Source organism: Salvia hispanica, chromosome 4, assembly GCF_023119035.1.
Source record: "Salvia hispanica cultivar TCC Black 2014 chromosome 4, UniMelb_Shisp_WGS_1.0, whole genome shotgun sequence".
Lineage (NCBI taxonomy): Eukaryota > Viridiplantae > Streptophyta > Magnoliopsida > Lamiales > Lamiaceae > Salvia > Salvia hispanica.
The window spans coordinates 18,910,132-18,921,509 of record NC_062968.1 but is presented as its reverse complement, the minus strand read 5'-3'; the positions used below and the strand labels follow the sequence as shown (position 1 = coordinate 18,921,509).

At 38.2% G+C, this 11,378-nt stretch overlaps 2 protein-coding genes and 1 pseudogene across 4 annotated transcripts; all 3 read right to left on the bottom strand.

Annotated features, from left to right (window-relative positions):
* Nucleotides 1-1,094: 1,094 nt before the first annotated feature.
* On the bottom strand, nt 1,095-3,444 carry LOC125224129 (sodium channel modifier 1-like). Of its 3 annotated transcripts, XM_048127485.1 has the most exons (6): nt 3,374-3,392; nt 3,088-3,300; nt 2,535-2,933; nt 2,313-2,390; nt 1,606-1,727; nt 1,095-1,481 (listed from the first exon to the last, which is right to left on the bottom strand). In XM_048127485.1, the coding sequence occupies exons 2-4, from the start codon at nt 3,262-3,264 to the stop codon at nt 2,334-2,336; spliced, it is 633 nt and encodes a 210-aa protein (XP_047983442.1). In that variant the 5' UTR covers nt 3,265-3,300; nt 3,374-3,392; the 3' UTR covers nt 1,095-1,481; nt 1,606-1,727; nt 2,313-2,333. The 3 variants fall into 3 exon arrangements, with proteins under 3 accessions (XP_047983442.1, XP_047983443.1, XP_047983444.1); XM_048127486.1 differs by having other exon boundaries at nt 1,602-1,727; nt 3,088-3,442; XM_048127487.1 differs by lacking the exons at nt 1,095-1,481; nt 1,606-1,727 and adding an exon at nt 1,739-2,215 and having other exon boundaries at nt 3,088-3,444.
* A 1,757-nt stretch (nt 3,445-5,201) lies between these two features.
* On the bottom strand, nt 5,202-6,155 carry LOC125220561 (serine carboxypeptidase 1-like). Its single transcript, XM_048122722.1, has 4 exons — nt 5,963-6,155; nt 5,762-5,863; nt 5,413-5,678; nt 5,202-5,333 (listed from the first exon to the last, which is right to left on the bottom strand). The coding sequence occupies exons 1-4, from the start codon at nt 6,153-6,155 to the stop codon at nt 5,202-5,204; spliced, it is 693 nt and encodes a 230-aa protein (XP_047978679.1).
* A 420-nt stretch (nt 6,156-6,575) lies between these two features.
* Nucleotides 6,576-8,558, bottom strand: LOC125224128 (annotated as a pseudogene).
* Nucleotides 8,559-11,378: the final 2,820 nt, after the last annotated feature.

Below are 11,378 nucleotides of genomic sequence, written 5' to 3'. Positions count from 1 at the left end.
GACCTGACACGAGTTTTAAGAAATGTAAAAAAAATAACGTTTTGACCGCCGCGGCGGTCTCGGCGGCTCACAATAGGCTGCCGAGGAACCACCGCGCGACCGCCGCGAATCATCCGCTGCTTGCAATAGGCGCCGTGGCTCACCCACTGTGGACACTCTTAGTGTAATATGAGGTATACTACCAAAAATAGTAAAAAGTGAAATGTGATAAATTTTGTTGGACAAACAGAAATGGAAAAATGTGACAATTTTTCAGGGACGGAGGAAGTACTATTTAATAGGAGTAATTCTATCTTGACGACTAATCATCACAACACCAAAGTCTTTCTTTTTTTCATCTATCCATAATATAAACAATAAGAAAATAAATCAAAAGAATTGTTTTTTTTTTTTTGGAATAAAGAACCAAATTTTTAAATTAAAATTACATACTATATATATTTACACATTTAACATTAGCATATTTGACAAATACTCAGGCATACAAATTGTTTTCAAATTAATACTAAAAAATAGATTACTACACAAATCAAGATATAGAATATCCTACCAGTATGTAATTAAGTTAATCTACTTGCAGATAATTTATTTTATTTCTAAATGCGACAATAGTTTCATAAAAATTATTGATTTTTTTTTGTCTTTCAAACCTTTCTTTAAATGCATTGCATTATTTTATGCGTTAATGTTGGTTACTCCTGCCTCTGTCCCTCAACAATATGCACTCTTTTCTTTTTAGTCCGTCTTACAATAATATCTACTTTTCAATTTTGAAAACTTTTCTCTCTAATAAGGTGGGACCTATTCCCCACTAAAAATACTTTAATTACTTTTTCTCTCTGTCACTCTCTTACTTTACCAATTTTGCAATAAAATTCGTGCCGAACCCAAGGTGCTTATTCTTTGGAGACGGAAGGAGTATAATTTATAACCACGCCTGAATTAATCTTCCTTTTCTAATTCCGTTGAAACCATTATAGTTCCCAACAATAACTTGAGTGTGGATTGCAACTAAAGAATTCTCAAAGCTGCCTAATTTATGTTTGGTGGGGGACGGAGCCAGGATTTTGACACTGGTGGGGCCAAGCCGAGAATAACGTCTAAACATTACACTATGAATCTATAGCATAAAATTGTCTAAGTCAGCATCAAAGAAGAAATAAAAAAAATTGTGAAAGCGATGAAACAATCGACTTCACCTTCAATCCTAGTCTCCCCTCTTTGGACAAAAAGTATAAATCAACGAATTAAATACCCCTCCCAATTCTCACTTGCACCACAAACTTAAATTCAACACATCTTTCTCAGCATATTAGTTGATGATACGAATCCCTCAAACTACATCATTAGCTCCAGAGATAGATGACACCAAACTCAATGTTAAGATAGAGGACTGCCAGCAACAACTCGATGTCCCTCATCACGAATTCACGACAAAGTTAGTCATGATACGATGATGGACGTGCGTGATGGAAAAACGCCTACACAACAGATAGCAAAGTATTTATCCTTCTGAACGAATGCAATTAGGTATAACTCTATAGATGATGCTATACAGTGGATAATGTGCACTGATTTTGACGACACAGGAAAAAACATACGTACTGGATGGGTGTGTAGATAGTAGATACCAAGGGCGCAACATTGTGGTGAGGTAAAAGGAGCAACGGCATTGTAAGAGGTTCTCAGGCTGAATCCTTGCATCTTTCGTATACTAGAACTAGACTCTGCAAGAGATAACAAGCCTCAGTTGTTCGTAAAGACAGAAGGTCACATTGGAAATTAACAAAAGAGACCATTATCAGGAGCACTTGAAGCCCATTTTAAGCAATACGAGTTCTTACCTAAAATCAAATAACCAATTGAAATGACAAACATAGTATTTTAGTTGTGAGAAGTGTTAAATTGCAATTACTTTTTTCCAGAAAGCATTCATTTTCTTATAATATTGGAGCTTAGACGAATACTTCATATTATTGCAAGCTCATAAGATAGGAAATCAGCATGGTTTTCAAAGATGACCAACTGATTCAGGAACATATAACCAAGAACGTGAGGAAAATTATCATGGCTCTCGCACAACATAAATCATACTCCACATACATTTGAATCTATCCTATCCAAAAACTAGTCTGGAATTCACGCCAATCAAATGCAAGCCATTTATCGCTCTAACTGCAGCACTTGAGAAACTTTCGATGCCAGTCCCCACATTCTAAATTATCAATAACGATTGAAAAATGAATCTTACTGGTTCGAAAGAACACTTTTTGAGCTTACAATCATGTAAAAAGAAGCAGAATTCCCCAAACCTGATAATGATATTTCTTAAATCAAGTGCTCTCGTTTAAGACAATGTTTGGGTCTTCTTCATCAGAATCAAATTCAACCTGTGGAAAAAATGATGCATCATTAAATAGGCTACAATATGCGCGATTCTCTTTGCCAAACCTCACATGTGAAAACTATATAAAACCACAAAGTGAAATGTAAACCCAAACATTCAAATAACAAGCTCCAGCCAAATTACTAACATTTTCATCCTTGAACCATCTACCGTGGCAATCGCGTATCCATCCAGCAGCTGTGAACTTGAGTTCCCTCTCTTGGCGTAGTCGATAATTCAATGGCTGAACCTCTCTAACAACTCCATCAGCATTGCTGCCATTATCTCCAACAAACGGCCTCCCCAAATTAGCAACTGTGGGCATCACCTCTGGTATGGCAACACTGCCAGAAATTGCGTCGAATACAGCCTTTCGAGCTTGCTCAATCAAGGGTTTGCTGGTTGATTTCAACTGCTTGATTGCAGGAGCTTTAGCACTAACAAGGCCCGACAACGCTAATCGTTTCTTAACTTCTTCTTGCTTAGCCAATTCTCTGCTTTTACGCCTCAGCTCGGCAGCTTGATGCTGTGAGCCGCTCACATGCGTCTGAACGCAAAATTATGCATCAGAATACAATCATTCGCAAAATCGTTTTGATTTTCAAATATCAAATTATAAAAAAACAACAGCTAATAATCTGGGGATTTTCCTCTTTGGATTGATACATTAAAAACTCAATTAGGGTTGTGAGGAATCTCACCGAGAGCATTGTGGGGGAGTCGAGAACGGGATTGGTAGGGCAAACGAGACAGGCAAACTTGCCGCTGGAAAGTTTCTTATAAATAGATGAATCGATGCGTTCGATCATCAAATCGTCGACGTTTCGCTTCCGGTGTTGTGCCTCCCGCGCCCAGCTATCGCCGCCGTACACGCTCATCTCAAAATTACTCAGTAAATCTTCAGAGCAAAATTTCTGTAGATTTAAGGTATGATTGATGTAAAATTGCACAGAAATTGAGTTACCGATGTTTTTTACAGAAACGCACAAGCGTAATGCGTCTTGCTTTTTTATCTTAAATATATTCCACTGGGCAGAGGCATCATCAATACGCGAAAACCCTTCTCCATTTCGATTTCCAGCTGCTGTTCTTGGCAATTTTTGGCTTCCGGCAACTACTCGGCGTTTAATCGGTAAGTTGTGTTCTTTGATAATATTGTTGATGTTTCTATGTGTATTGTATAAAAATGTCTTACATTATGTGGTTTTCCCCTATTTTGTTTATATTAGGGTTTATTTGAAAATTTGTGTCTAATTATTATTGATATTCTTTGATGCAGAAATTATGCAAATATTTGTGAGTTTGTATTGGGGTGGTAGAATAATTCGACTAAAAGGTGTGGGTGTTGGTTATGACCCACCCCGTGCGAGAGATGCCATAATATTGAATTCGTGTGTTTCATATCCAGGATTGGTTGCTTTGATATGTGATAAATTGAAAATAGGTATGCATCAATATACGATTGACATATCATGGAGACATCCTCTAGTTTTTTGTTCGGGATTTAGTTATATATGTACGGGGATTCATAGTGATGAAAGTGTGATGTATATGTTTAACGAGTCTCAAAATTCTACTCGTCATCTAGAATTATTTGTTGAGTATACACCAGTGAGAATTGCAGAAATCCCACCAACTGTTGATCATGGTATTGAGACAACTGCAGGGGTTGAACTTACGAGTTTTGATAGTGGTATGAATGAGCGAACAGATGTTGCGGATACTGGTGATGTTGGAATGAAGAATCAAGTAGATGTTGTAGATGTTCGTGATGATGTTAGTGACAGTATTAATCGTGAAACAAAGAATCGTGATGAATTGTCGCCGGCACCGTATGTGGCAAACACTAATTGTAACGAAGAATTTGTTGGTAATGTTTCTTCTACTGATGAGATAGTATGTAAACCCCTCGTGCGAGTTGAGCAACCACTTCCACAAGACGTCCATACGAAGTTACCATTTTTTCGCTCATTACCATGTCAAGTTGGTTCTTATGAAGTACCTAACTTTTAAGGGAATGGAGCAAGAAACAATATGTACTGGGATGAGAACAATCCGACTCGTATTGGGTTGAGAACTAAATTTGATAGCAAGTTGCAAATTAAGACCGCTATAACTTTGTGGCATTTGAACATTGTACGACAATATAAGGTCACTGGCAGCAGCTCAACAAGATGGCATGCAGTATGCAAATATCCGTTAGGAGTGAGAAGCAAAGGTGCCGTCAGCGATGCCGAACAAGCGGGGGCATGTCTTTGGGAAATTTCAGTCATACTAGACAAGTATGATGGTATGTGGGAAATTAGGAAGTGGGCGGATCGTCATATTTGTCCTGACAATTGAATTCAAGAGGATGTAAGCGGGAAAGATGAACAAGGGTGTGGTCGAGAAAATTGTTCAACCGGTCGTGTTATGTAGTTTCATGGTATTTGTGATGAATGTTGTAGAAGTTCGTTATGTTTTTTCATGGTATTTATGGTGAAATGTTGTAGACACTTGCTGTGTTTTTATTTTAAAAAAATATTTTAATTTTAATTTCTGTTTTCAGCCAAGAATACACGTTAAAAATGTTTAATTTTGTGCATCAAATTAAAATTTATTACTACTATATGACACTCCAAAATTACTCACAATGATTCGTAGAAAATTCCAAGCAAATAACTCATAATCAAATCGAATCCAAATACAATGATTTATATAAACTGATTATGTTGTTCCAAATTCTCTGATACATACTTCTCCATGGATTGAATAGCAGCAACGAAAGGCTGGAGGCTTTGGATGAGGTGAATTAATTCAACAAGTGAGGGGTTAATTACTTCCATTTCCGAAAAGGTGAAGAAGGTAGAGAACATGATTGACGATCGATGCACCCGCAGAGATTGCCTTCTTCCCTGCTACGCGTCGGTGACATCATGCAGGGAATATCAACGTATGCATTCGCAAACTGCAAAACAAAATGTATTCATCATCCATCAAGCAGACAAAATGTTTGAAACATAAGAATTTGTTTTGCACTAACTTACTGAAATTCCTTTCAAATTAATGACACTTGCATCTTCCATGTTGTTGTTTTTTAGGATCAACTGAGCAAGCTGCGGCACGTGGTGGATGCTGTGGCCCTCTCCCGCGATGTAGAAATCTCGGCTTTTGTATTCCGGGAACCTCTCCAACCACATCATCAAGAAAGTGTAGGAATCCTCTACGCTTTGGGGGTCTGAGTCTTCGTCCGACGTCGTGTTGCCAGCAGTAGTCTCCAAAAACAGGACATTTGCCTCAACAAAACACAATACTGTTTCCGCAACTGTAAGTTTATCTTTGAAATATTACAAGTAGTACTACCTTTTTTAGCAATATTTCTTTTTTAGGCCTCACCGGTAGTCCGAGCCTTTTTATTGTACCACACCGTCTTGCTGTCTTCGGTCACCGGCTCAAGCCCTGACATTGCGCCATTTTCTATCGAGGAACGCTTTGGTCCTGTTTTAGTTGAGAGCAATTGACAACCGTGTGAAATCTAGAAAATCGAAAAAGGTGGATTTTTAGTTTGCGTGTATGCAAAATCAGAAATTAACGAACCTCTACTGAGCCACAGCATAAGTGGCTGGGTGGATGATTCGTCAGCCTCGGTGAACCAATAGAAAAGAGCGCGTCCAGCGCTAGGATCCACAGTGACGTATCCAGAATACTGAGGGAGGCTCACTTGTGTCTGGCCAACTCTAGATTGCGCGGAGGAAAAGAAGCACACTACAGAAATGAGAAAGATGACCATTGTGGTTTTCATTTCTAATTTATGGAAAGAGAAAGAAGCTTTGTTTAGTGAGGAATATGCACACATGTTTGTCAGACTTATATATATAGCAAGTAGATTTTGGCAGATTGAAGAAGATTGATTGAGACGATACAAACATTGTAAAATGTTTTATCTGTTTCAATTGTCTTGGGCTAAAGGCCACCAAGATAAATGATGAGAGGCGCCGGCAGCAGCTGCCTAGTTTGTTTTATACCAGCTTAGTTTTTGTTATCTTCATTTGCATCAGTTTATTAAACGACAGAAGTCAAGTCCTTCAACATTCATGAAAATGCATTACACCAAGTGATAATGACTACCAATTTTGTGATGCAAGGGTCAATCATAATTTGTATTGATAGAAATGGCTAATTAGAACAAGTCTTTGAAATCGTTGCGTGTTTAGCTGCTGGGAGGCAGCTTCCCTTCCAAGAAGGATGAGAAAAAGGTGATCGCTCTCCCAGGCTGATAGCTCGGGACGAAATGCCCTGCTCCTCTTATAGTCATAAATGTCACATTCTCATATCCCACCGCGTATCCTCCAACCTCCCCTTGGTAGTACCATGGGTACCACGGAGTCTTAATAGGGGCCCCTAGTTTGGCCATCGAGTACCTGGTTGTTGTTGTCACCGCCACCACTCCATTTGTGTCGCCACTGTGATTGTTGTAAACAATTCTTGTTTAGTAAGTGAGATTTTTCTCTTGTACTACTAGTTTGGATTACTATCATTTTTGTTTGTCGTTGCAAACGACAAATACAGTGAGTTACCTGTAGATCCAGACGTTAATGCCGTTAGCCATGAGCTCCTTGATGACAGGTAAAACTGAGTAAGGTGAATCAGTCCAGTCTATGAGATCACTACATTAAGACAAAGCAGCTCACTAATAAGTAGTACTCTACTACTATAATCAGTCATTGAACTACATTATTTTTGTCATTGATTCATTTTCAGCCGTTAGATCGCAGTACCTGCAAGATGTCCATGGCCCGGGGAGAGCTCCAGTAATGTTCACGTGAAGTGCTTGCTGTACTTCAGGCTTGTTTAGGTACGTGAAAACATAGTCATCCGAGCATGGATCAAATGTAGACAGCTGTTTTCAAAGTAAAGATAACTTCTCAAGGTTGAGGTTATAAATTGGAAAACTTAGAAAGTTCAGGCTTAGAAACTACTCCATACCGATGGAGCAGTAGAGTTCGAACCACAAAGAGACGCGTAGATGTCAAAAGTGTATATATTTCCTGATTCACCATATGTTTGCTCCAAAACTTGCTTGCATTGGTCTGATAATATAGGAGATGAGAAGTTGCAGTATTTAGCGATTTCATCGCGACTCTCATCAGAAATGAGAGCGTGTGACCAGTAGAAGTCGATGGAGCCACGCAGCACGTCTAGATAATCGATGTATGCATTCCCAATCTGAAAACAATAAAAAATTAGAAAGACAAGAGTTTGTTTTGCAACATACAGCTTATGTAGAAACTCACTGCAATTCCTTCCAAATTAATGACAGTTTGGTTTGGCATTTTGTTGTTTTTGAGGATCAACTGAGCAAGCTGGGGGACGTAGTGACCGGCGTAGCTCTCTCCGGCTATGTAGAAATCACGAGTTTTGTATTCTGGGAACCTCTCCAACCAGTTCACCAAGAAAGTATAGGAATCCGCTGCAGTTTTGGTGTCTCCTGTTACATAGTCCGACGTCGTGTTCGAGTAGGAAAATCCAACGCCAGCAGGAGACTCCAAAAACAGGACATTAGCCACTACAATACACCAAACAATTTCAACAACTAACTTTCAACAATATTTCCAAATTAGGCCTCACCAGTATTCCAAGCCTTGTCATTGCACCACAAAGTCTTCCCGTCTGCATTCACACGGAACGGCCCAAGCTCTGTCATCGCACCATATCCTATCGAGGAACACCCTGGTGCTGTTCAAGTCATGTAGATATTTCAAACATCCGCCTCATCATTAACTTAAAAAAACAAAATGAGGTAAGAGTAAAACGAACCTCCACTTAGCCACAACACAAGTGGCTTGGTGGAGGGGTCCTCAGCCTCGGTGAGCCAATAGAAAAGAGCGCGTCCAGCGGTGGGATCAACAGTGACGTATCCAGAATACTGAAGGAAGCTCACCTCCGGCTGGCCCGGCAATCCCATGATCTTGTCGGCCTCTTTTAGGCCGTCTTGAGGCGCCATGTAGACCGGTGAGTAGTCAGTCGAAGCCTCCTCGACTACTGCATATGTTTCTGACCTCTTCTTCATGTGGCCTCTCAGCAGCTCCCTCAGAGGATCGCGGTTCTTGCCACCGTAGCATTGCACAGAGGCAAAGAAGAGGCACACAACAGAAATGAGAAAGATGATTACTCCACCTTTCATTTCTACTTTTTTCAAAGGAAAGACAGTTTGTTTGGCGATGACTGATGAATATGTTTGTGACACTTATATAACAGGATAGATTCAAGTGGAGTTTGGGCGAATTGAAGAAGACTATTCCGGCCAGAAAAATAATGAGATGCGCCGGCAAGTGGCATCTGCATAGTTCGTTTCTACAAGCTCAGCTCATAGTTATTGTCTTTTTCATTTGGTTCTGTTTATTAAACGACAAGATTTTAGTCATTAAGCGTTCTTCAAATATAATTCACATTTTCACCATAAATGAATCACTTACAAATACTGCAATTGATTGATAACAGAATATTGAAAGTACTAGTTAAAGAAGTTGAGCCGGCGAAGGTGTAGGTTTTGGTTTACTCGTTTAGATTGATAGCAGAATTTCGACCAATTCCTATAATTTATACATAAACATTAGTAACATTTGGCGAAGACTTGCTTAAGATTTAATTTTGGTGTTGGTTAATGTAACCAGTTAAATTTCAGGATCACTTTCGAGTCAAAAATTGCAATAAAGTTTATAAATAAATTTAAATGAGTTTATATATTTTATGTCCATGATGAGACGTACAATTTCATTAATTTTACACTAAATCAATGCGCATGTATTTTTTGTGTAATATCTAGTTATAGAGGTAGAAACATTGTCTGGAGGGGTCTAACATAAGGTTTGAGTATATGAAATGCACTGCTCATTTTTAAATTGAAGTCGAAATCAGCATGTGGAAGTCATGATTTCCATTTTCGTATATTTTTCTTAATCAAGCTTTTAACAATGAACACAAACTTCTATTAACTACCTCTATTTAACAATAGCCCCAAGAGAATCCGATTCCACCATGTGTAACTCTGCTTCCATCAACGCCCACAGTCCGTGTGAGATACTTCGAGAACAGGAATTGGATCTGGAATGCAGGTTCGAGCTTTGGGTTTTGAGGAGGAAAATTGGGGGCGTCGAACAGAGTGATTATTGATTTTCGGGGAAGAGATGGATCTTGATTGGGGATTCTTGTCAGCCTTCTCTGTCTGATTTTTGCTTCCATTCTGTTGTTTTGTTTGATAAGAATGAACTGAAATTGATTTGATGAGTGAATTCTGGTGTTGATAGGAATGAAATTATCAAAATTTTGGTCTGCGGTGATTTGCAGAATTAATCAGTCAATTTTAATATGAGTTAAGTGGCGGAGGGTAGCCTAGGGTGGCGAAGGGAAGAGGATGAAGATGAGGGCGGCGGTGATTTGCAGAATTAAGTGAGTAAAATTATTAAAATTGTGGTGAAAATATTAGTAGTGGACAATTTGGTCAATTCGTAAATATTTTATGAGAAATTATAAGGAAAAAGAAGTGAAAATAGATAAAAATTCAAAAATTCCTTGTTTCAAAAAATTCGCACGCCACGATCCCATATTCCGAAAGGTCAGCAAATTGAATGTCAAACTTCGAAAGGCCTACGAATTGAACCCCTTTTTCCGAAATCTCTCATTTAACAATCGACTTTTGGGGATTGTATGAACTACTAAATTTTAGCTTATTACCCAACTTGTCCACAAAATTTGCCGAAAATGACTAAGAAAATTAAAATAAAAGATCTTTTCCGTATCTTTGTTTTTTTTATTCATTAAGTTATTTATTAGCATTACAAATAGAAGTCATTGTAATCATTTGAAATCAATCAAAAATATCAATATTATTTTATCGTTTATTAACTTCTCCAAAGCGAGGAAATCGTCTTGCTTGACGGGCGAGACGGGCACTCGCTGCTCGCGACAGATATTTATCGATTGCCGATCTACGGACGTCGATCAGGCCGATCGAAGGTTTATCCTATCACAAACATAGCTTATTACCCAACTTGGTCCATAAAATTTGCCGAAAATGACTAAGAAAGTTGAAATCTCAGCGTGAAACATTGGTTTTGTGCAAATCATGCAACTTATGAACTTAACATCATATGGAAAGAACAAGTTCTCTAATTGAAATTGATAGTAAAAATATATAAGTGGTACAATGCTTCTCACTTGCAATGGATGATTGACAGAATATGAGAGTAAATTCCAACCCTTCGGCTTGGAGCTGAGCCGTCAGCCTGTCACACGATAATGTTGACGACAATTTCAAATGCCGAATTTAATTGAGTTTTTCGGTTCTTAGGACCATATATAAATAATATTTTTAGTGCATGAAAATAATTAATCTATACTACCATTAAAAGCTCGGTTTTTTTGGGGGGAAAATCAAAGGAAATTCCCCCCCTGTTTTCAAATTTTCGATTTGAGGGGAATTTTGCACGTGGTAGGCGCCAACTCACACTTCCATGCTTTGACCAATAGTTAAAATGACCACACCACCTTCATGCATTAAAACCATCAGATAATAGCATCATTTTTAATTGTAAAGCTGATTAAACATCACATCATCTATATATATAAATACATTTTGTATGCATATGAAACACATAGCATAATAAGGTTTTCCCACCTAAATAAAAAGTAGGTTTTGCCTCCAAAAGAAAACGTGGGTTTTACCTCCCAAAAATAATGTGGGTTTTCCCCCCTCCAAAATGGAGGGTTTTTTTGGAGCTAAAAAAGGGGGGAAATCTGTTCATTCTAGAAAAAAAAAATTGAAATTTGAAATTTAAAACCCAAGATTATTTAGAAAGTTGCTCTAAAATATTAGTTACAACAACACACATTCACAAATTACAGGTTCTTCTCTCTCTCTCTACGATTTACTTTCATATCTTTCTTCATCTTTATATTTTTTTTTATTTTAATATTTTATTGCTTATCTTGACCATTTATATTTTGCAGATAT

Excerpts from the sequence above, each read along its gene's own strand:
- LOC125224129 (XM_048127487.1), bottom strand. The coding sequence starts at position 3,264 with ATGAGCGTGTACGGCGGCGATAGCTGGGCGCGGGAGGCACAACACCGG. Across the intron at positions 2,934-3,087 it reads ACTCCCCCACAATGCTCTCG|ACGCATGTGAGCGGCTCACA; the intron begins GTGAGATTCCTC and ends TTTTGCGTTCAG. Across the intron at positions 2,391-2,534 it reads GATGGTTCAAGGATGAAAAT|GTTGAATTTGATTCTGATGA; the intron begins GTTAGTAATTTG and ends TTTTTTCCACAG.
- LOC125220561 (XM_048122722.1), bottom strand. The coding sequence starts at position 6,155 with ATGGTCATCTTTCTCATTTCTGTAGTGTGCTTCTTTTCCTCCGCGCAA. Across the intron at positions 5,679-5,761 it reads TAAAAAGGCTCGGACTACCG|TATTGTGTTTTGTTGAGGCA; the intron begins GTGAGGCCTAAA and ends TTGCGGAAACAG. Across the intron at positions 5,334-5,412 it reads TTAATTTGAAAGGAATTTCA|TTTGCGAATGCATACGTTGA; the intron begins GTAAGTTAGTGC and ends TTTGTTTTGCAG.